We start from the raw sequence: 19,381 nt of genomic DNA on the forward strand, positions 1-19,381 counted from the left end.
GATTGATGGGGGATCGTCTCCGAAAGCCCCTTGAGGTCATGACTCGTTATATACACACCTGAATGGAGGGAGAAAGTGCTTTTTGTTGACCGTGAGGCCCCCTGGGGAAAATTTCCCTAGGTTCTGGATCTTCCACACCCACAGGGGCTGTTCCCGTGACATGCAATGCCATTGAGCGAGCGGGACTTGGGGATTACGACCTCTTCTTAGGGGAAGAGTGCCGCAACGGCGACCATGGGCTCCCCGCCGGTTCCCCACTCCATACGATATGGGGCCACCCCCCGGCGAGATGGCCAGGGCTAGGGTGTTTTTTGGTCTTTACGTGAAGTCACGGACAATCCTCGGTTGGAACGGTTTGCTCTCAGCTGTTGCCGGCGGGCCAAGCAGTAGTACGAAGTATTTTTAGTTCTGTCTCTATGCGGTAACTCATCGACTCAGAGGTCACGCGATCTGCGATCTGGCCATATTGCAAAGCCCCTTTCTCAGGCACTGCTGGTTATGCAATGTTATGAGAGTCGGCTGCTCTGCTGGCAGGATTATTGTGAATCAGACACCGTACGTTGCGAAATCTAGTACTCTTCCAGCGCAGAGATCGGTGAATGATTTCGTGCCTCAAAGGAGAAAGGTTTCAACACAGGCAGGGTGAAAATACCCATACGACCCGCCCAATGATTTGTCTCTCTTATTGCTCATGATCCCCGTTCTTTGCCGCACAAACCGCTTATCAAACATCGCTAGGGGACTGAACGGACCGTCCCATCCGCGGCAATCCTCTTGACGACTCTTGCCGGATTACCCGCCACGACCGATCTCGCCTCCACATTCTTCGTGACCACTGAACCTGCCCCTATCACCGCACCATCGCCGACCGTAATTCCCGGTACCAAAATCACGCCGCCTCCCAACCAACAATCGTGTCCGATAGTGATGGGTTTGGCCCATTCCGGACCTTGGAGACCGTTTCGTTCCTCGGGAGCGAGGGGATGAGTCGGGGTGTAAAGCTGACAGTTTGCCGCGATCATCGTCCGATCTCCAATGATGACTGATGGATCGGATCACCGAAAGAGTAAAGACACTTCATCCGTCAATAGACGATGACCGGAGCATCTGCGAGACTCACTGGGGCATACGTCCAGGAATTGACAATTCGGGCCAATGTAAACGTCATCACCAAATGTAATGTTGAAGCCCTGATCGAGCGATTGCCTCAGCAACATCATCAGCTGTCCAAGTCTGACTGTCGTTGACCACCACCAGAATGAGTAATGACATTTTCGTCGAACGGAAACGTACATATTCACAAGTGAACGGTGTCATGATCGCTACTTTCCCCTCTTTCATATTCACAAAGCTCTTGTACAATGCCATCCTCTTGTCCGTGTTTCTCTCCTGGTTGATCGTCCACAACGTGTCTGCCTGTTCATCTCGCAATCGGCAGAGATACTTGTCCCCAGCGAGATAAGGTTTCCCAGCGATCATGAGTTCGAATTGAGTATAGCTTTCGCCGTCTTGTAATGATGGAGGACCCGGTTTCTTAGCGGCGCTGGATGACATCTTGATATTGTAAGGCTTGGAAGTGTGAAAAAGTATCGAAACTGTCGTCAAGATAGCCGTAGATCGCCAAGGATAGCACCGACGTGGAGGAGAGGGCGGTGGAGTCACCCATCTGAACCCTTGCATCGTCACGTGACGTGACTGCCCAGTTTATGTGCGTCTGTAGTCCAGTGCCAGACAGACAGACAGGATATGCGTAACCGGTCGTCTGTGGCTCTTCTATTCTTTCCCACTGCTGCTGCTGCGACTCGAGTTGGTGCCATGCCCTGTACCGGCGGCTTGAATGCTGCAAACTTCGTCAGATCTGTTCTTCCCCGGGTAACCCACCCACGACAACATTACTGAGTTAATCGAATGATCGGATGGGTCTACCTCCGCTTTTGGACACCGATATATGACTCGTCGCCGTGTAGGTGCCAAGCGTCCTTCCTGAATTACACCGTGCACTCTTTGCATCTATACAAGCAGTCCCCGTCATGACTCGTCTACTGATCCCGGCGGTTCTGGATACATGTGAGTGTCGTGACCATCGTCATGTCTTGCTGACAAGACAGAGGGGGAGAGATTTTGTCTCAACTGCAAGGTCGTTCCGAGTTGGAGATCTATGCGACCGTGAGGGAGGACGAACATGCTTAAGCTGTTGCGAAGCTTGGGTATACGCCAGTGAAAATGGACATATCAGACGGACCTGCCATTACCTCTTTCATTGTGCAAAATAAGCGTGGGTACTCAGCCGCGATAGAGCGACAGGTTGACTGACATGAGGATTTTAGTGGGGATATTTGTCGAGCTCACCATTGCATGGAATGCCGACATCGCTCCACCTGCCATCGAAAAATTGGCGCAAGTCGGCAGTGATGGAACTTTCCTCTCGGTGAGTCCGATCATGCCAGAAATCACTGATGAGATAAACGAACTTAGCGGAGCCAAGCTGTTCTCTGTATGTGGAGAATATGATACCATCCAAACTGTCTTTGATGACAACGGGACGCTCGTTGAACAGTCGAAGGCCACAAAACCACCCTTATCTCTGGCAGGGAATGTGAGTCGACCTGGCCATCCACCGACGCGATCATTGAAGTGACTGTACGTTCGCATGACAGGTCCATCGCGAAAACGTCAAGATCTTCGAAGCCGGGAAGAAATCCGGGGTGAAAATTGATATAACTTAGTGGTTCTTCCTATGGTATAGTGAGTCTGATAAACCGAGATCATGACTGGCGGGATGAATCAATGCACGATCGCAGACGTTCGGTAACCCCATCTCGATCCAGATTGTCGGTCTTGTCAAGGTTGCCAGAGCGACTGGCAAACTGTGGTCGATATCACATGCGGATGCGCTGCCACAGACTTGGGCACTGTATCATGTCGAGGATTGTGCATCGGGATGCGTCACGCTTCTGAAAATATTATTGTGAAGGGAACGGCTGAGGAAATTCATCTCACCGAATATGGGGTATTTGCGTGGGATGACATGTCGCGAGGGATTTTGAAAGGTCTGAACTTACCGGAGGAACTGGACGAAGCTACGCAGGATGATATCGCGGTTATCGTGGCTATCGCAAAGTTCTTGAATGTCGATCCCTCTACAGTCCCTCTGCATGAAGCAGGACGGTGAGTGACTGGAGTATTATTCGCGCTGATTTGTAGAGCAAATATCCAAGGGAAACGATTGAGGAAAGTTGGGTGGAAACCAGAGTACTTATTCAATGAACTAGGTAGCAGACGAGACTCGATTCGTTTCTCAGCACATGGATGCTCGATGAGAGCAGTAGCTAACCGGGAAAGATGCAGTCCTTGTCAAAAGCTGTGAATTATGCAGAAAGTATGAATCTTTGTCTCACCGAAATACGATGATCGCAGCATGCTCAGCAGGTGATCAGGACCGAATGAGGAGGGTTCAGCAGATCACATCGCAAGAGGCTGTCAAGTGGCGCCCAGTCGAGTGAACTGTTCGTTCGTCGGCCAATCCCAGAATGATCGAGACTCCGTACAGTATCGTGAATGCGTCATGTCCCCAAGTTCGTTTGTCCGAGTTTTGCGCACCAGAATGATCCTACTAATGACAATGTGAAGGACGATCAGACGGATTAGACCGTCTGGGAACCCCCATTTGAAGAGTAACTTACTCGAGTATTGTATTCGTTATGCACTGTGCAGACAGATCTACTTCGGTTACTACCCGCTCTGGACTTGGCTGCTTGTCACAGCGTTGACATCAATGATGCGTCTAACGACTGTGCGACTCTGGTGGGTCCCTTGTATCGTTGAACGGAGGCTGCACAAAATTAAGCATATCAATGACTAGAATATGGGACATATCAATACGGAATTTGTACCATCGCTAACTTACTACAGTAACATCGGAAAGACGATTCCCCGTACGTTCCGGAGTCGGGCATCGACCATACCTCCTGTCGGCTAGTCACCACCGTACACCAAGGGGAGAAACGGTCGATGAAAACAAGGTTCTTCCTCGTCTTCACATGCTTGATTCAAGCCTGTTTGCTTTCTTTCTTTCTTTCTTTCTTTCTTTCTTTCGCATCTCATCGGTTTGTTGTCTCCTCTCCTTGTATATAGTGTATAATACCTAGTCTTGATCTTTCATAATCAGTCGATACGACCCATCGACCCGACTCCTCTCAAAACCATCTAACAGTCATCCACCTTGCCTTCACACGCTCCACAAAGATGTCCCTCGACGATCTCACCCATCACCTGTTCGATCGAGCCAGGGCCGAGCCTACCCATAATCATCTAGCTTACAGATCACCATACGGATATCAACCTTCCAGATCAGCTGGTATCGCTTACATCGTCGTCTTCGCCCTCCTACTCCTGGCGCATGTGGGTTTGGGCGTGAGGTACAAGTACTGGTTGGTCTTTGTCACTTTGGTCCCGGGAACTCTACGTCAGTATTTCCAGCTTTACACCTTGATGACTATTACTTACGCTGAGCACTCTTATCTCACTTCAGTCGAGGTACTGGGGTGGGCAGGAAGATTATGGTCTTACTACAGTGTTCTGCAAGTGACTCCTTTCCTCATGCAGATCTCGACGTGGGTGGACTCATTATCCAAGGCTGGGGTGAAAACTGATCAAACCTCTCTCTAGCCTGATCATAGCACCTGCCTTTTTCTCTGCGTGGGTTCCACTCTTCAGCGATCTTTCACTCTAGTCCTCCCTGCCACAAGATACTGGAACTGTGTACCTACTGTTTCATCTTGTAACCTCATGCTATCGTCCATTTTTTACTTCACCCTCGCTTGTTGTAACACTGTCTGAGAACCGTACCCGTCAAGATGTCTGAGCTGATCCTAAAATTACCCATATTTCTAGCTGGGCATACACCGTCCTTGGCTATTGTATCACCCGACTCGGACCCGCCTATTCCCTACTCAGTCCGACGGCTTACCTAGCAGTCTTCGTCACGGCCGATATCATCTCGCTCGTCATCCAAGCAGTCGGAGGAGGTAAAGCGGCTGTCGCGGCGCAGCAAGGCACTCCCACCGGTTCTGCAACCAAGATCAGTAAGTGGTTTTTGCTTCGTTGTTACCTTCTTTTAAAGGTTTTCCGTATGGCTAACGTATGTCGTCCTTGCTTGCAGTGCTCGCTGGTATCTTGTTCCAACTCGCGACCATGACGATCTTCATTATACTCGCTACCGACTTCATCTTCCGCGTCATCGTACGTAAACCCTATGCCCATATCCAGAAACGGTTGGTCAAGAAACAACGCAAGACATCGCCATCCGAGATCGAATCGGCTTCGACAACAGGTAACGGCGTCGAGCTCAAACCACCATCTTCGTCGTCTCCGGGCGGTATCAACCCTGTTGGTGGTGGTGTACATGCGGGAGGATTGGTCGATCTGTCTTCTTCGGGAGGGAGGACGGAGGATGTGAAAAAGGTGGAGAAGCTGTTAGCAGGGGTGGCGTTTGCTTCAGCGATGATCTTTGTCAGAGGCATCTACAGAAGTATAGAGCTGGCCCAAGGATGGACAGGATATCTGATCACTCATGGTGAGTCATCGGGTCGATACTGTATCACTGGCCTACGCACTCTATTCTCTATCGTGTTTATCGTCCACCGTGCCACGTCTACTTCTCCGGCCCCGTTGATTTTGTCCCGTTCCTCCTCTGACATACCTCCTCGTGAATGGATGTCAGCTTCATAGCCGGCAATTCCACCTTTTCTCCTTCGTGTTCAGCAACGAAACTTGATCTTGGAATCCATCTCAAATCGCATTCGAGTATGACTCCAGCTGATCTACCCACTTAACCGTAGAACCATACTTTATCTACTTGGACGGATTACCCATGGTCCTCTGTCTGGCTGCGTTCGTGGTCAGTCATCCAGGATGGTTATTGCCCAAACGACAAGGATGGCGTATGGCGCAGAATGCACAGTGATTGACGGTTGGTAGAGCGTTATCTTCAGACCGTTTCGGATTTACGGGTACGAAACGATGTATGTCTTGCTCATATCCATCCCGGTTGTATGCCGGGAGGATCAAACTTGTTCTGATCGTTATCACGCCGAGTCCTTGATACAACGGCCCCAATCACCCGCATGGCCGCCGTTCTGAAAAGATACTGACTTGATGACCCACACATCCAACAAGAATGAAACCGATAGCAAATGCAATGCTTGATGATTATATCTATGACCTGTACGGAATCTACCTTCTCAGTGCTCGTTTCTCCTCTAGAAACCGCCGAAATTGAAGCCGGAGCTATAAGCCATCGGTTTCATGTCGGGGTGTGGGACGGCATCGAATTGATGGTACGATAACGATCCGTTCGCTTGCATTCTCACGTATGCAGCCTATGATGACAAGTCGAGATCAGCTCGGCTCTCCTTCGCAATCGTGATTGTATTGACTGTCTGCTCACCTTGTTACCGGTAGAGTCACAGTAGTTGGGACAACTGAAAACAGTGATACACAGTCCATCATGTTCGATGGCATAACCGTCTGCACGAACTTCATGCGATCGAATGACAGCAGTGACCTTGTTAAGCTCACACCACCTTCGCGTGACATCTGGACCGAAACCCAGTCCAACGCCACGCTTCGAAGGTCCTCGACCGACAGGTTCCTGAGGGTCAGTCCAGAGCATCTGCGATCACGTGCGACGACGATCAGCAAATCTGTGCTTCTCTTCCAACTATCGCCAGAACGCCATGACCCACCTCGCACATGATGCCCTCTTGTCCAGGCTGACGACCAAATCTGTCGATCTTGGCCACTTCATCAAGCGTGACACCGTCCTTGCTGACAGGTGGTCCTCCGTGACAGATGAAGAACCGTCGCTTGCCTTCGGGAGACAGGATCGCTGGTTGTGATCCTTCGCTCTTGCTGTCGACTGGTGACTTGGAAGCGGTAACCATTGTTGCAAGGGGTACTAGGAGAGCGGGAGTCAGCTGTAGAACACAAGTCAGCAATAACAGGACTTACATGAGGTGAAGACATCCGCGAACAGCTTAAATGTCATCTCTCCCAACTTCGCTTTGCACTCTCCCTCGAACCCATACACCTTGTTCATGTCTAAGGACACAGATTCAGCAAAGGAAGGATACCATCAGAGCCTCGAAATCCAGCTCACCATTGGTCTCGTGATTCCCTCGATTTATGAAGACGTATTCTGGGTAGAGCCACTTGTACGCGAAGACGGTCAGGGCGACTTCGACCGACCAAGATCCTCTGTCGACGAGATCTCCGTTGAATACCATGTAGTGGTTCTCGCTGGGTCGGGTTGTAAGGGAGAGAAGGTTGACTACGTCGAAGAATTGACCGTGCGCTGAATAGTGGAGTCAGTAAGGACGCGGCAGACAGACACGGCCAAAGCTCGTGAACGGCAAGACCAGCCAAGAGGCCCATAACGAGGAACGATACGCTGTATAGAGCGGCATGACAGGAGGAAGATCATGAGGAGTTAGGGTGGCAAGTTTGGCAGCTACTTACTGTCTCCGATCACATCACAAGTAACCCCCTCAGGGATAGTCACCTCGACCAAACTCTTCTCCTTCTCCACCACATCCTTGCATCCCAAGATGATCTCCCACGCAACTCTCTTTGAGACCTTTCCACCTTTCTTGAAACTCTCCACCATGCCTTCAACAAACTCCTTTGTCGGCTTATATCTGGCGTTGGGGTCTTCGGAAACGATGGGCAGAGGCATGTCGGCTGATTGGGAAGATTCGTCGAGGTTACAAGCGCCCGAGGCGATGAGGGAAAGACATTTGGAGGAGGTAGTCTCGGTTTCGCCGACAGAGATGGCCTGCAAGACTATATCAACGATCAAAGCCTTCCGATTGACCGACGGATCGCGGCACAAACCTTCTCAAACTCTATCCGTCTGATCAATTTGACAGTCATGTGCAGTTGATCCCTGATTGCCTTGTTCGCTGGTTCGAGCCCCAAAGCCTTCTTAAAATCTGACACGGCGTCGGTGGGTCGAAGGATGGAGAGGTATGCCAAACCACGACGATAGTACGCCTTTGCGTAGTCAGGGTTGATCTCCACAGCCTTGGCTGAAATGGACCAACAACTCATTCAGCGATGCTGCTCTGTCGTGCAGAGGCAGATGGATCCCTGTGAACTCACTCGCATCGGATATAGCACCGCCATGCTCTTCCATCTTAGCCTTGCTCATCGCTCGGTTGTTCCAGAATGTAGCATCTTTGGGGTTCAGCGCAATCGCTTGCGTGTACAGGTCTATGGACCGATTGAACTCCTTGGCTATAAGTGAGCGATGACGATCAGTATGCAGCCGATGAACCAGGAGTCTAGGATCAAACGCAATAAGGACTCACCTGCGAAAGCTTTGTTGGCGTCCGCTTTCAGCTCTAATGCTCTTGCCCTATCTTCCTCTGTGACAATTTTGTCATCATCAACTTCAGCTTCCAGCTCGCCATCCGACGACACTGAGACATGATCACGATGAGCTACTGATCCTCGACGATCAAGGAGTAGCTGAAGGCTCACGAGATAGTCCTGCGAGTGAGGTTGCTGAAAGAACGGGACTTGGGAAGGGAGTGATATCGTCGTCGAAACCGTTGGATGGACCCGAGGAAGAAGACGCCGATGATGATGATGCGACGGACGATTCCACCCCCGTGATCATCTCTGATATACTGCTATGCAGCTCTTGATGTTGGTCGGACATTGTGGTAGATGATTTGGGTGGAAGATACAAGGAAGATGTTGAAAGGAAGATAGTGATTGAAAGAGTAAATCACAAAGGAGAGAATGCGAAGCAACTTTTTTCCAGTTTGCGCGCGTCACTCACTTTCACTGCGGCTGCTGACGACATGTCGAGTGGGAGATCACTGGAATAACCCAGTCAATCCTCATCCTAACTCTCAGGTTGGATGAGGGTGACAGGACGGTGATCGTAGAATCAGATAGGGGTCCAGTAGACTGCCATCAGGTCTCTCTAGTCTGCCCTCGAGCCGTGCGTCGCACGACGTTTTGATACTCAATCCGACTCTGACCGGAAGTCGGCTGCTCCAATCCCGACTCACACGAGCGCTCATGAGGACTCACAGAGAGTGCTGCCTTTGTCGAAGGTGCCACACCATGGTAAATGGGAAGTGTACTGTCTTGAAGGGAGGAAACCGGGCGATAGACAAGGGGAACGATGGAACGCGAGTGGGCGAGCGAATCAAGCACGCTCTCCAGTCAACTTACGTCCTTACAACACGCCGTGTTCGTGATGATGTGTTTCAAAACTTCACGCACTTATTCGATAGTCCTCGATATCAGTCAAGATCTCGCTGCACCGGAACCATCGGGGTCGACATCCAGTCACCTGAAGAAGATGCTGAAAATTGATCGTCACGAGCTCTCTGTGATCCTGAATGTCTTTGAAGTCAAGCAAGGACATACGCTACGCATGACTCTGCTGTGAGCACGAATCAGGTTTGTATCGTAAGCACGTAGACCCGGCCAGCATACGTGTGGAGGCGATCGCAACAGGGCGACAAGTGCATCAGTTTTGAGCTATACGTGTGGTTTGGAGTCTTGCTGTATTTCGTCGACATGGCTGACAAGAAAGTGACATGTTCTTCAGACTCGACTGGCTACCATGTCACTGTCAATCGAAGTGGAGCTCGACAGAAGGCCCCTGGGACTGTCGTGACTGGCAGTCACCTTCCAAAGCTCTTTGCTGTCGTCACAGTCAATCTCACCAACATGTCTTTGCGAGATATTGGCGTAGAGAGAATTTCCTCTTGCTGCGTCTCTCTCTTCGATATGACTCGTAGGTCGAGGTGGTTGATAATGACCAACATGGATGATGAAAAAGTGAGCACGAAATGATGATCTCTCACACGACATGTTGCGTGATCGCTCAATTTGCCGATATCTACCAGATAATACCCTGATGCCTCCTCGTAGCCGATCCTGATATAGCGCGATACGGTGCCGGATTTGCGATTTCTGCCTCGGAACGATCAAGTAATCATCTCTTGTTCAAGGTTGGGCAGTTTTCGGAGGAAAGTGTTGGTATTTCGGAGATCTGATGTGCTGTACCAAAGTGTAGATGTATATATGTGAGAGAGAAGACCAGGAAGCACGGACGGATAAAAGATCAAGGTGTCAAAAGTGTCTTCGAACTGTCCTTTCCATTCTGCCACCTTCAGATTGTCATTCAACCCTTCCCCTTCTTCTTGCCCACTCACGACGTGATAGTGAGCAGGATGACATCCATTCAAAGCGACACCAGTGTGAAAGAGCGTGATGATCCAGCTGTGGAATCGCAAAGTGAAGATCATGATGCCTTGAGGGAGATCGAGATCCCAGTAGACAAGTGGAGGAGGCGGTATCGAAGCGTGGCCTTTCAAATGGTCATCATGGCAATGTTGGCGTTCTCAGGTCCGTCAATGAGCAATGGTCAGTCACGGTTGCGCTTGGATTCTTGAAGAGCGCGTTCGCTGACCCTAATTGCGAAATCGATGTCATGATAACAGCGATAAGTAGTTTGGGAGGAGGTGGTTTGGCTACACCTTATACGGCCAACACTGCCTCGGCCACTCAGTACTCTGTCTCAGCTGTAATTGCCATGTTTGGAGGACCTATCATTGGGCTGATTGGAGTGAGTACATGATCGGCCTGGACAGAATAGTCTCTTTTCATATGTACTAACAGTCGCATCTCGTCGTTTCGATACAGGTTCCTACCGCGTGTATAATCGGTGGCTTAGGATTTCCTCTCAGTGGAAGCGGGTTTTACGTCAACTCCAAATACGGTGTTCAATGGTATCTCATCTTTGCCAAGGCTATTTACGGACTCAGTGAGTGTCGAAACGCCCGTTCTGGTTTGTCTTCCTGTCATCTCCTGCAGCAACAGCACCCAAACAAAGAATTGGTATTGACGGTGAGCTTACCCTTTCCCTGGGACAGCGTCGGCCTTCTTGTATATCGCAGAAGCGGCTGCTATGATATCGTATCCCGAAGAACATCGAAGGGGCTTCTACATCTCCATCTGGGTGGGTATGCGGAATGTGGGGTCCATCATTGGAGGTGCGATCTCGTTAGGACTGAACATTGCAAAGAACGGAGCGGGCGGAGTGTCGGTGAACACCTATGTCGTTTTCCTTGTCATGGAATGCTTGGGTGAGTCCCGCTTTCGAGAATGATTAGGCATTAGGGACAGGCTTTCCGGGTGCTGATTATTCATTATTGTCTGTCTTCAGGCGTGCCAGCCGCTTTACTTTTGTCGCCGACACGTAAGGTCATCAGATCAGACGGGTATGGTGTGCCCATGCTGCCTAAGAAATCTTGGAGAACAGAGGTGAAACTATTATGGGAACATCACAAGCAGACAAGAGTGGGTCACCTTGTCCGAAAATTGTGACGAGACAGAGGCTGATTAAGTTTGGTCGTCGGTGCGGACGATTTGACAGACCCTCATGCTCATTCCCATTTTCATTCTAACCTACTTTGGCGATGGGGTCTGGGGCACCTACCTGTCCTTGCATTTCTCAGTCCGAGCACGCGCTTTATCAAGTCTCGTCACTTCTATAGCGGCGGTCTTGCTCAATCCGTTATTTGGCATGATATTGGATCGGAAAAAGGTCGGACCGAGGAAGAAGGCAAATGTCGCTTTCTGGGTTTTCACGATCCCAGGATTGTGGGTGCAAGCTTTGAAATCCCAACATGATGTGGTTTACTGATGTGATTTTGGACGGCTTTCAGGACAATGCTGATTTGGGTGATTTGTGACTTGCATTGGTTCGGAAATCAGTCTTCCAAATTGAGGCTGGACTAGTGAGTACAGAACGACAATCGACACCGGACTCGATTTCTGACTGTACAGTATTCTCAGCGCATCAAGGTCGGGGCGGTGGTTCGTCGCTTGGTTCCCTTACTTTATCTACGCGACCACCAGGTGGGTAGTCACGACTTCAACCAAGTGTTTGAAATGTGGCTCAAGTGTCTTTCGTCGTTCAGTTGGATGTCCCAAACATTGGTTTATTGGGTTCTCGGCCAATTCGCTTCAGACGTGACCACCAACGCTCGTACCGGTGGTGTCTTCAGATCGTGGGAAACGGTCGGTCAAGCGGTTTCATACGGTATCAACTCTCATGTCGGCAACAAATATATCCCTTTCGGCATCTACTTCGGCTTGTTCGTCATTGCCATGCCATTGTTCTGGTTGGTTGTACAGACAGTACCGAAAGAGACCAGAGTGGTCAACGTGGTGAATGACGATGGCGTAGTCGTAAAAGAGGCGAAAACAGCGACCGTTTTGCCGGTACTAGAGGGTTGAGCAGGGGACAGAAGGGATCACCATTGACTTATGTCATACAACTGTTCGTTTCCATCTCGAATCAGTAGATCAGTAGACCAGACGTCAAATAAGTCAGACACATCTGAGTGGGAAAGTTAGCAGCCTTGATGCATTTTCAATCTGTATTGAACACATCTAAGCCCTATTGAACCTCAACCATTCTCCGAGTGCCATGATGACCAAACTCTGGCCGAAGCCAGTCGTCAGAAGAGGCATGTTCTTGTAAAAGTCGGGATTGGTGGACACGGGAGTACCCTTTGAGACGTTCTGAACGACACCGGAAGGCTGGATCTGAGCGATAATCGCTTTGAGACCTGACAGCGCTGTTGGTAGGTATTTCTCGCGATTAAGAAGGCCCTGTAGTAGTGACAGTCTAGAATAAGGCATACAGATCGAGGAGTCGCGATCAAGTTGGTCAATACTCACAGTTCGGATACCTATGAATATCCCTGCTACGAATCCCGCACTAGCGCTTGTCTCAACATAGCTCGTAGAATCAAGAAGCAACGTTCTCCATAGGCCCGTCTCGGGGTCTTGCAGCTTGAGTAAAGCGTCGACCTGGCGATGAAGGACTGATGTAAGGGTACGGTGGATAGGGTCTGCAGGCGAGAGTTTGATCAAGTCCAGGAATATGGGGATAGCAATCGTGATCTATGCAGTACAGGCAAGTGTAAGCATGATGAGGCAATGGAAGTCAATAAGGATAGTCATATCTACTCACCCAGCAATTCCCTCGCGCCCAAGCAATGTTGCCCCATGAATGACCGCCAGCCTTTCCGTCAAATTCAAAGCCATGAGCCCACAATCCGGTGGTCTGATCCATCAGATATTGACTATGTTGAATGAATTGGTACTTGGCTGTGATGGAGCGGTCAGTCGGAGAACGAGGGGTGCAGACTCACCTTCTTCGACGTATTGTGGTCGACCGAGAAGATGACCGATCTTTGCGAGCGGAAGCACCGTCATCATAAGAGTGTCGTCCCAGACCTGATTCTTGTTTTCCAAGCGGAACGTGACTGCGTGATCAGCGATTGATGAACAGGGATAAACTCACTGTGCTGAAAAATCCCTTGTTCGGTTCCTGCTCCGTCGTCAGAAAGACGTCCAGCACAGAGTCACTGTACCCACTAGGCAGCTCATTCATGACCCATTCCGCCCACTCGTCAATCCAACCCGAGTACAGATCTTTCTCGTCTTTGGTGAAGATCCCACCACGTTCATTCTCTACCTCCATGAGCGATGCGAGGGTGAGCAACACGGACATCGTGTTGATGTTCTTGAGCGTGGGAGGCTCGTTGGCTCGTGCAGTGTACCATTCTTTGATGACTTGGAGGGTTCGAGATCCTTCAGGAGATTTGGGATCGAGAGTGGACTTCAAGTTGAAGTACTAAGCACCAAGAAACGCTTGAGCGTCAGCTGAAAAGTAGTGGCTTGAAAGAAAAGGACACACGTTGAACAGACCATAGAGACCAATCGCCTGAGGCCATTCCCAGAAGCCCCAACTGTAACAGGGATCATAATCAGCCGTTTACTCGTATGCATCATGGCACTCGGAAAGCTGTCCTACCTGATACTGTCAATGACTCGACCTCCAGCGACTTCATATCACGGTATGACACTGTCAGCGGAAAGAAATTCGTTGGGTAGATATGCTCACTCGTATATTTGTATTTCCCCGTCTTATCCTCCAGATTCACCAGAGCTGTCCTGATACGTTCGACCAGGTCGTCCACCACTTCCTCCTTGAGGTCGTAGGTGCGGTAGTCGAAGAGCGAAGGTGCGGATTCAGGTTGAGCGGCTGGGGTTCCCATGAGGACGGATTCAGGTTGGACTGTCATGATGGTCCTTTCAGATGCTTGTCAACGCGTTCAAGATTAGGTCGTTCTGTTCTATTCTATCAATATCGTATAGTCAGTTCAGATCAGAAAGTGGGATCTCAATCCAACACGTCACTCGTGGTGTTGTCGTTCAGAGACAAGTTGATCGTCCGTTGTCAAGGTGGATACGATTCTACGGAAATGAGCGAGATGAATGTTGATGATGAATGATGCATACAAGCTTAAAAACGGACCGACATCGGACCGTCCTGCTATCAGCTGACTTGTATTGAATCCCATCGGCAAATCGGTCACCGAGACCGCCGTCTGTTTTTAGATTTCTCGGGATAATCGAGGAGTAATACTGGGGGGTGGGATGATATCATTCATCATTTTATCATTCAACAGCAGCAATCGGGTCTCATCATGGTGCTGACCTTACCCTTCTCTCCTCCATCCTTGTGCTTATCCCGTTACCAATCCCACACATGATACATTCCCCCTCATTCAAACATTCATCTCCATCTCCGAAATTGCCATCCACCCCCTTTTTACACAGTATCCACCCCGATCCCACCGGCCGAGCATTCCACCGTTTCCGAGCAAGACCTCAGAGTCTGCCCCTCGTCCCATCACACAACATGATGCCCCGACCATCTGACCCGATGCATTCGGGCTTGGCGCAGCGGCTAAAAATAGCTCTGTGGCGCTGAACCTTACACGGGGCTCTTTAGGCCCCGGGGGGGTGGGGAGGAGAAAAAGAAAGGGAAAGCCCCTTTTAGCCGTCATGTTAAGCTTGTTACTCGGCTCTGGAGATGCGAGACAGATGGATTGATCAACGACAGGAGGAGACCGAGAGAGACTCTGGAAATGGGACCGCTTTCGGCCCTCATGCGGCCCGTGGTGGACTGCTAGTCGCACTGGAATTACGAGCCGTGACTTACCATTGACCATCCTCCCGACCTTTGACGTTGATAGATAAAACCAAGACTCATCCTTCACCATTCCCGGTACTGATACATTCCTATCTCCTCGCCATTAAGACACCCGTAATAGATTGACAGCTTGACAAGTCCGACAACACACGCCTGAAGCAATTACCGCGAGAATGGCTCACCCCATTCAGCAACAGCAAGACGACAACAAAGACCTCGAGATCAGCCACGTCGAGGCTATCGGTGGCGGTGGCACGACACACGCACCCATCGATGACAAATATTTGAATCATGCAGAAGATGATGCGGCCAAGATCCTGCGAGAGACTGGACCTGTCGAGTATACGATCGACGAGGATCGTAGAGTGCTTCGAAAGATTGATCTTTGGGTTTGTTGTAAGTCTTCCACCTAAAAGTTTCCCATTTGCCACTTTCATACAGAGTCTTGCAAACCTGCTGATGTTTGGCGACAATTCCGTCGTACAGTCCCGATGCTCTTGACGTATACCCTTGTTCATCTCGACAAGTCTTCCCTCTCGTATGCAGCAGTGTTCGACCTGAAGAAAGACACCCACCTCAAGGGCGAACAGTACTCGTGGCTCGGTTCCATCGTCTACCTCATGCAACTCATCGTTCAACCTCTCTCCGCATTCGCCCTCGTCAAACTCCCCATCGGATGGTGGGTCACCGCCAATGTCTTTGGATGGGGTATCTGTCTCTCTTGTATGGCCGCGTGTCATACTTGGGCAGGTTTGATGGTCACCCGAGCTTTGCTTGGCGCATTCGAGGCCACTATCGCCCCATCGTTCATTGCTATGACTCAGATGTTCTGGAGACGTCGTGAACAGACTTACCGAAACACCGGTGAGTGCTTGTTCTGAAGTCATGACCAGTTAAAGCAGTGCATTGGACGAGTAAAATGGTAGAATCGCTGACCATTCGTTTCTAACCACAGCCTGGCTCATGTCGAGCTCCTTGGCCGGTCTGTTCGGCCCTCTTCTCTCTTTCGGCATTGGCCACGTCAAATCAGGCATCAAGCCCTATCAAGGCATCTTCCTCTTCCTGGGCTGTATCACCATCGCCCTCTGTCCGCTGATCTACTGGATGTTACCGAACGACATCGCTTCGGCCAGATTCCTCACACAACGTGAGAAGGCTATCGCCGTCGAGCGATTGAGGGATAACAATACGGGAACGAAGACGTCGAAATGGAAGTGGGATCAAGTGAGAGAGGCGTTCACCGACCCGAAGACTTGGTGTTGGAGTTTGATGCTTTCCTGCATGGCCCTTCCCTCTTCTGGCATCGGCACTTTCGGGACCCTCGTCACCAAGTGAGTCGCTGTCTACATCGCCTCATTTCTGTCGGGAGCCAAGCTTTGTTGACTGATACGATCATGGCCAGGGGATTCGGTTTCAACTCTTTCGACACGATCTTGTTCCAGATCCCGGCTAGTGCACTTACCCTCACTTTCCTCCTGGCGGGCACCTGGACAATCAACAAGACAAAGCTCCGTTTCCCCGTTGTGGCGATTTTCACACTCTTCCCGATCGCTGGGGCCGTCGCCTTGCTCTATGTCCCAAGGAGTAACCCACATGCTTTGCTTGGAGCTTACTACGTGACTATGTTGTATACACCTCTCCGTAGGTGGTAGTGACCATACTCCCTCCAATTGGCCTGACTCGTGCTTTTGGCAGAACCGCTCGTCTACTCGTGGGCTAATATGAACGCCGCCGGTACCACCAAGGTAGGTCGCATTCTGCTAATATCTTTACAACTATCTTCTCAGGAAAGACTAAGGCTAATCCATCTTGCTCATCATAGCAACGAGTCGTGGGCGGTATCATGTTCATCTTCCAATGTGCAGGTAATGTCGCCGGTCCTCAGGTCTGTGAGTAATATCGTGTTTTTCTCCTCCAGTACCATCAGACATCGGCTGATATTTCAGAACAGATCTCGACGACGAAGCACCGATCTACAGGACTGGACTGTATGCCGACTTGGCTTGCTGGTGTTTGCTCTTCGTGCTCATCTGTTCTATGGCCGTTTACCTCAAATACCTCAACCGTCGTCAGGAAAAGAAACGAGAGAGGATGGGTGGCGTTGCCCGCAAATTAGATACCTCAATCATGACGCTTGAAGAGGCTGCGGTAAGTCCTCTTGAAATCCAGAGCAACATCTCGGACAGAATGAGACGCTAATCGCGGGGACCCGATCGCAGGCTTACAAGGCACAACTCGCTGCTAACGGAGATGGCGAAGATATCAACTTGCATGCGTTCGATGACTTGACCGATCTCCACAACCCGGATTTCCACTATGTTTTGTAAGGGCTTGACTCGTGGATGGACGAAGCTGCAAGCGTTAGGGTCAGACCAGGTCGTGAAAGGGAATCAAAGGGGAAATCGTGTAAATTTGTTACAGATCTTTGTACTGCTGTTGGACACGAATTGGATTGAATAGGATCAGTGTCATGTATAAGCTTACGAGACTGATCAGTAAATGGCAACTATATCAATGTTAGAGGGTATATCATGCAGGGGATGTGCTCTACTCGTATCGGGTGGTTTCGGTAGCAAGATCATATGGTTGCACCATCTAGACTCCTGACAGCACGCTGTCACGTAAGCTTCAGGTCGAGACTGCCATGACTCACTTCTAGGTTGAACAGATAATCGTCTTTGACATGGGGATATAAATGACGAACAGATTCGGCAAGCTTGTACAGGTATTCCTATAAGAGGGTCAATCAGCCAAGGAGAAAAAGAAGCTCATGCGAACGCCAAAACAGGCCAGAGGGGAGAAAGGTGGAAAGCCGAAGCGAGGGTAAGCTGTCGAGGACACCAACTTTATTTGGTCCTGATGGTCCTGTCCTCTCGGCAATGGTCTTTGCAAGAACGTCTATCGGCTCGTAACCGACTGCGAAAGGCTCAGCGAGACCGTCTAATTGTACTGGCCGAGATCAGCAGGAAGCTCACCGAACGCCGGGTCGTCAGGCTTGCCGATCCATATGGTAGACTGGACGTAGACCTTTCATCAGCACGCGGAATAATGGCTGAACGTCCAAGACAAACGACAGCGTGAACTTACATTCTTGACAACAATTTCCTCTGTCTTCCCATCAGGCGACATTGAATACACCGGTACTTCGTGACAGGTATATCCATTCTGAGTGTTCACATGAGCTTCTTGGTATTCGCATGAAATAATGACTAGGTCAATGCACCTTTTCTCGAAATTCTGCCTCGCAGTCAGCATGCAGGATATTCCCTTCGAATCAAACCCTCACTCACCCATATAATGTCTGACATCTCGTTCTTTTTCCGGATCAATCCTATATGCCATTCCCCAGACATAGTCTTCCGGCAACACCTCTCCCTCTCCAAGAGTCTTCACTTTGATCAGCGTGACATTCGACAATAAACGACAACGAGATGAGCTCACAATCCCTTCGAGCTTGTGCCACTCTCTGGCTTCAATAACGGTTACTACTCTCCCTGGACATCCCGGTGTTCCTCGATGATCATTTGAAGATTGAGCGAATCGTCGGACAACGCCCTTCACGTAGCCCGATCCTTCGGACGGCATGTCAGCGCGACTGGACGAGCAAAGCAAGGACGCGTGGACTGGCTCACGTTGTTCCACCGCGTGAGGCCTGCAAGCGTTATCAGAAGATGTTGCAGACAGATGGCACTCACGGAGGTTTGAAGATCAGACTACCGTATCCAAACACCCAGTATGCCATCGATATTCACTGTTGAGCCAATGAAACCCAACAACAATCACTGAGGCGACAATCGAGAACAACAAAGTCGCTGAGAGTCCGTCACGATATGATTACATCATCACTTTCTCACTGGGCCTTGAGAGGGAGAAAGACTGCACGTCTGGAGCGACATGCTTCTCCGCAATAGAGTGCATTCTTGTCACAGACGCTGCGCACACGGCTTTGCGGTCTCTTCGGACGACAGTATAAGACTTGCTCTGCCGCGGTGTGTTTGTATAGAGTGACGCAGACAGTATAGTACGAGTGTGGCCGTCAGAATGGTCCACAGGATGGGTGACTGAGATCTAGTTTGACATACTGAAACAAACCCCTTCGTCTCATTCGGGTTACAGCAGCATGACAATGGCAAGCACAGACAGTACCTTGGTGAGTGTTCAGATTTGACAGTAGCAACAGCACCGATGAATGTTCCTGTTACCACTGTCTTGCACTGTACTACTTCGCCATCAGTAACTTGAACTTGTGTGTGATCTGGATATGAGATGAGAAACACGTCA

General features: G+C 50.1%; 7 protein-coding genes across 7 annotated transcripts; 3 read left to right on the plus strand and 4 right to left on the minus strand.

Moving 5' to 3' along the window:
* Nucleotides 1-734: 734 nt before the first annotated feature.
* IAR55_002012 (uncharacterized protein) lies at nt 735-1,554 on the minus strand (the record flags this gene model as incomplete). Its single annotated transcript, XM_066945129.1, has 3 exons — nt 735-1,042; nt 1,121-1,190; nt 1,294-1,554. The coding sequence occupies 3 exons, from the start codon at nt 1,552-1,554 to the stop codon at nt 735-737; spliced, it is 639 nt and encodes a 212-aa protein (XP_066803818.1).
* Nucleotides 1,555-4,245: 2,691 nt separating this feature from the next.
* Nucleotides 4,246-5,965, plus strand: IAR55_002013 (uncharacterized protein; the record flags this gene model as incomplete). Its single annotated transcript, XM_066945130.1, has 6 exons — nt 4,246-4,465; nt 4,532-4,613; nt 4,669-4,698; nt 4,894-5,084; nt 5,162-5,575; nt 5,841-5,965. 6 exons carry the CDS (start codon nt 4,246-4,248, stop codon nt 5,963-5,965), a joined length of 1,062 nt encoding a protein of 353 aa, XP_066803819.1.
* A 295-nt stretch (nt 5,966-6,260) lies between these two features.
* IAR55_002014 (uncharacterized protein) lies at nt 6,261-8,722 on the minus strand (the record flags this gene model as incomplete). The annotated part of the gene is made up of 10 exons (XM_066945131.1): nt 6,261-6,380; nt 6,449-6,673; nt 6,747-6,958; nt 7,012-7,101; nt 7,160-7,354; nt 7,519-7,834; nt 7,894-8,087; nt 8,161-8,295; nt 8,370-8,480; nt 8,542-8,722. 10 exons carry the CDS (start codon nt 8,720-8,722, stop codon nt 6,261-6,263), a joined length of 1,779 nt encoding a protein of 592 aa, XP_066803820.1.
* A 1,534-nt stretch (nt 8,723-10,256) lies between these two features.
* Nucleotides 10,257-12,327, plus strand: IAR55_002015 (uncharacterized protein; the record flags this gene model as incomplete). Its single annotated transcript, XM_066945132.1, has 9 exons — nt 10,257-10,449; nt 10,527-10,651; nt 10,729-10,849; nt 10,959-11,171; nt 11,252-11,385; nt 11,462-11,688; nt 11,754-11,825; nt 11,884-11,946; nt 12,009-12,327. The coding sequence occupies 9 exons, from the start codon at nt 10,257-10,259 to the stop codon at nt 12,325-12,327; spliced, it is 1,467 nt and encodes a 488-aa protein (XP_066803821.1).
* Nucleotides 12,328-12,483: 156 nt separating this feature from the next.
* Nucleotides 12,484-14,186, minus strand: IAR55_002016 (uncharacterized protein; the record flags this gene model as incomplete). The annotated part of the gene is made up of 9 exons (XM_066945133.1): nt 12,484-12,705; nt 12,775-12,999; nt 13,070-13,206; nt 13,251-13,335; nt 13,389-13,429; nt 13,477-13,735; nt 13,799-13,850; nt 13,916-13,946; nt 14,006-14,186. 9 exons carry the CDS (start codon nt 14,184-14,186, stop codon nt 12,484-12,486), a joined length of 1,233 nt encoding a protein of 410 aa, XP_066803822.1.
* A 1,087-nt stretch (nt 14,187-15,273) lies between these two features.
* Nucleotides 15,274-17,427, plus strand: IAR55_002017 (uncharacterized protein; the record flags this gene model as incomplete). The annotated part of the gene is made up of 8 exons (XM_066945134.1): nt 15,274-15,496; nt 15,587-15,964; nt 16,056-16,431; nt 16,503-16,741; nt 16,796-16,845; nt 16,923-16,989; nt 17,052-17,248; nt 17,320-17,427. The coding sequence occupies 8 exons, from the start codon at nt 15,274-15,276 to the stop codon at nt 17,425-17,427; spliced, it is 1,638 nt and encodes a 545-aa protein (XP_066803823.1).
* Nucleotides 17,428-17,647: 220 nt separating this feature from the next.
* IAR55_002018 (uncharacterized protein) lies at nt 17,648-18,842 on the minus strand (the record flags this gene model as incomplete). Its single annotated transcript, XM_066945135.1, has 10 exons — nt 17,648-17,695; nt 17,754-17,831; nt 17,946-18,016; nt 18,076-18,115; nt 18,188-18,265; nt 18,324-18,337; nt 18,391-18,487; nt 18,542-18,672; nt 18,733-18,752; nt 18,796-18,842. The coding sequence occupies 10 exons, from the start codon at nt 18,840-18,842 to the stop codon at nt 17,648-17,650; spliced, it is 624 nt and encodes a 207-aa protein (XP_066803824.1).
* Nucleotides 18,843-19,381: the final 539 nt, after the last annotated feature.

The sequence above is a fragment of the Kwoniella newhampshirensis genome, chromosome 4 (genome assembly GCF_039105145.1).
Source record: "Kwoniella newhampshirensis strain CBS 13917 chromosome 4, whole genome shotgun sequence".
Taxonomy (NCBI): Eukaryota; Fungi; Basidiomycota; class Tremellomycetes; order Tremellales; family Cryptococcaceae; genus Kwoniella; species Kwoniella newhampshirensis.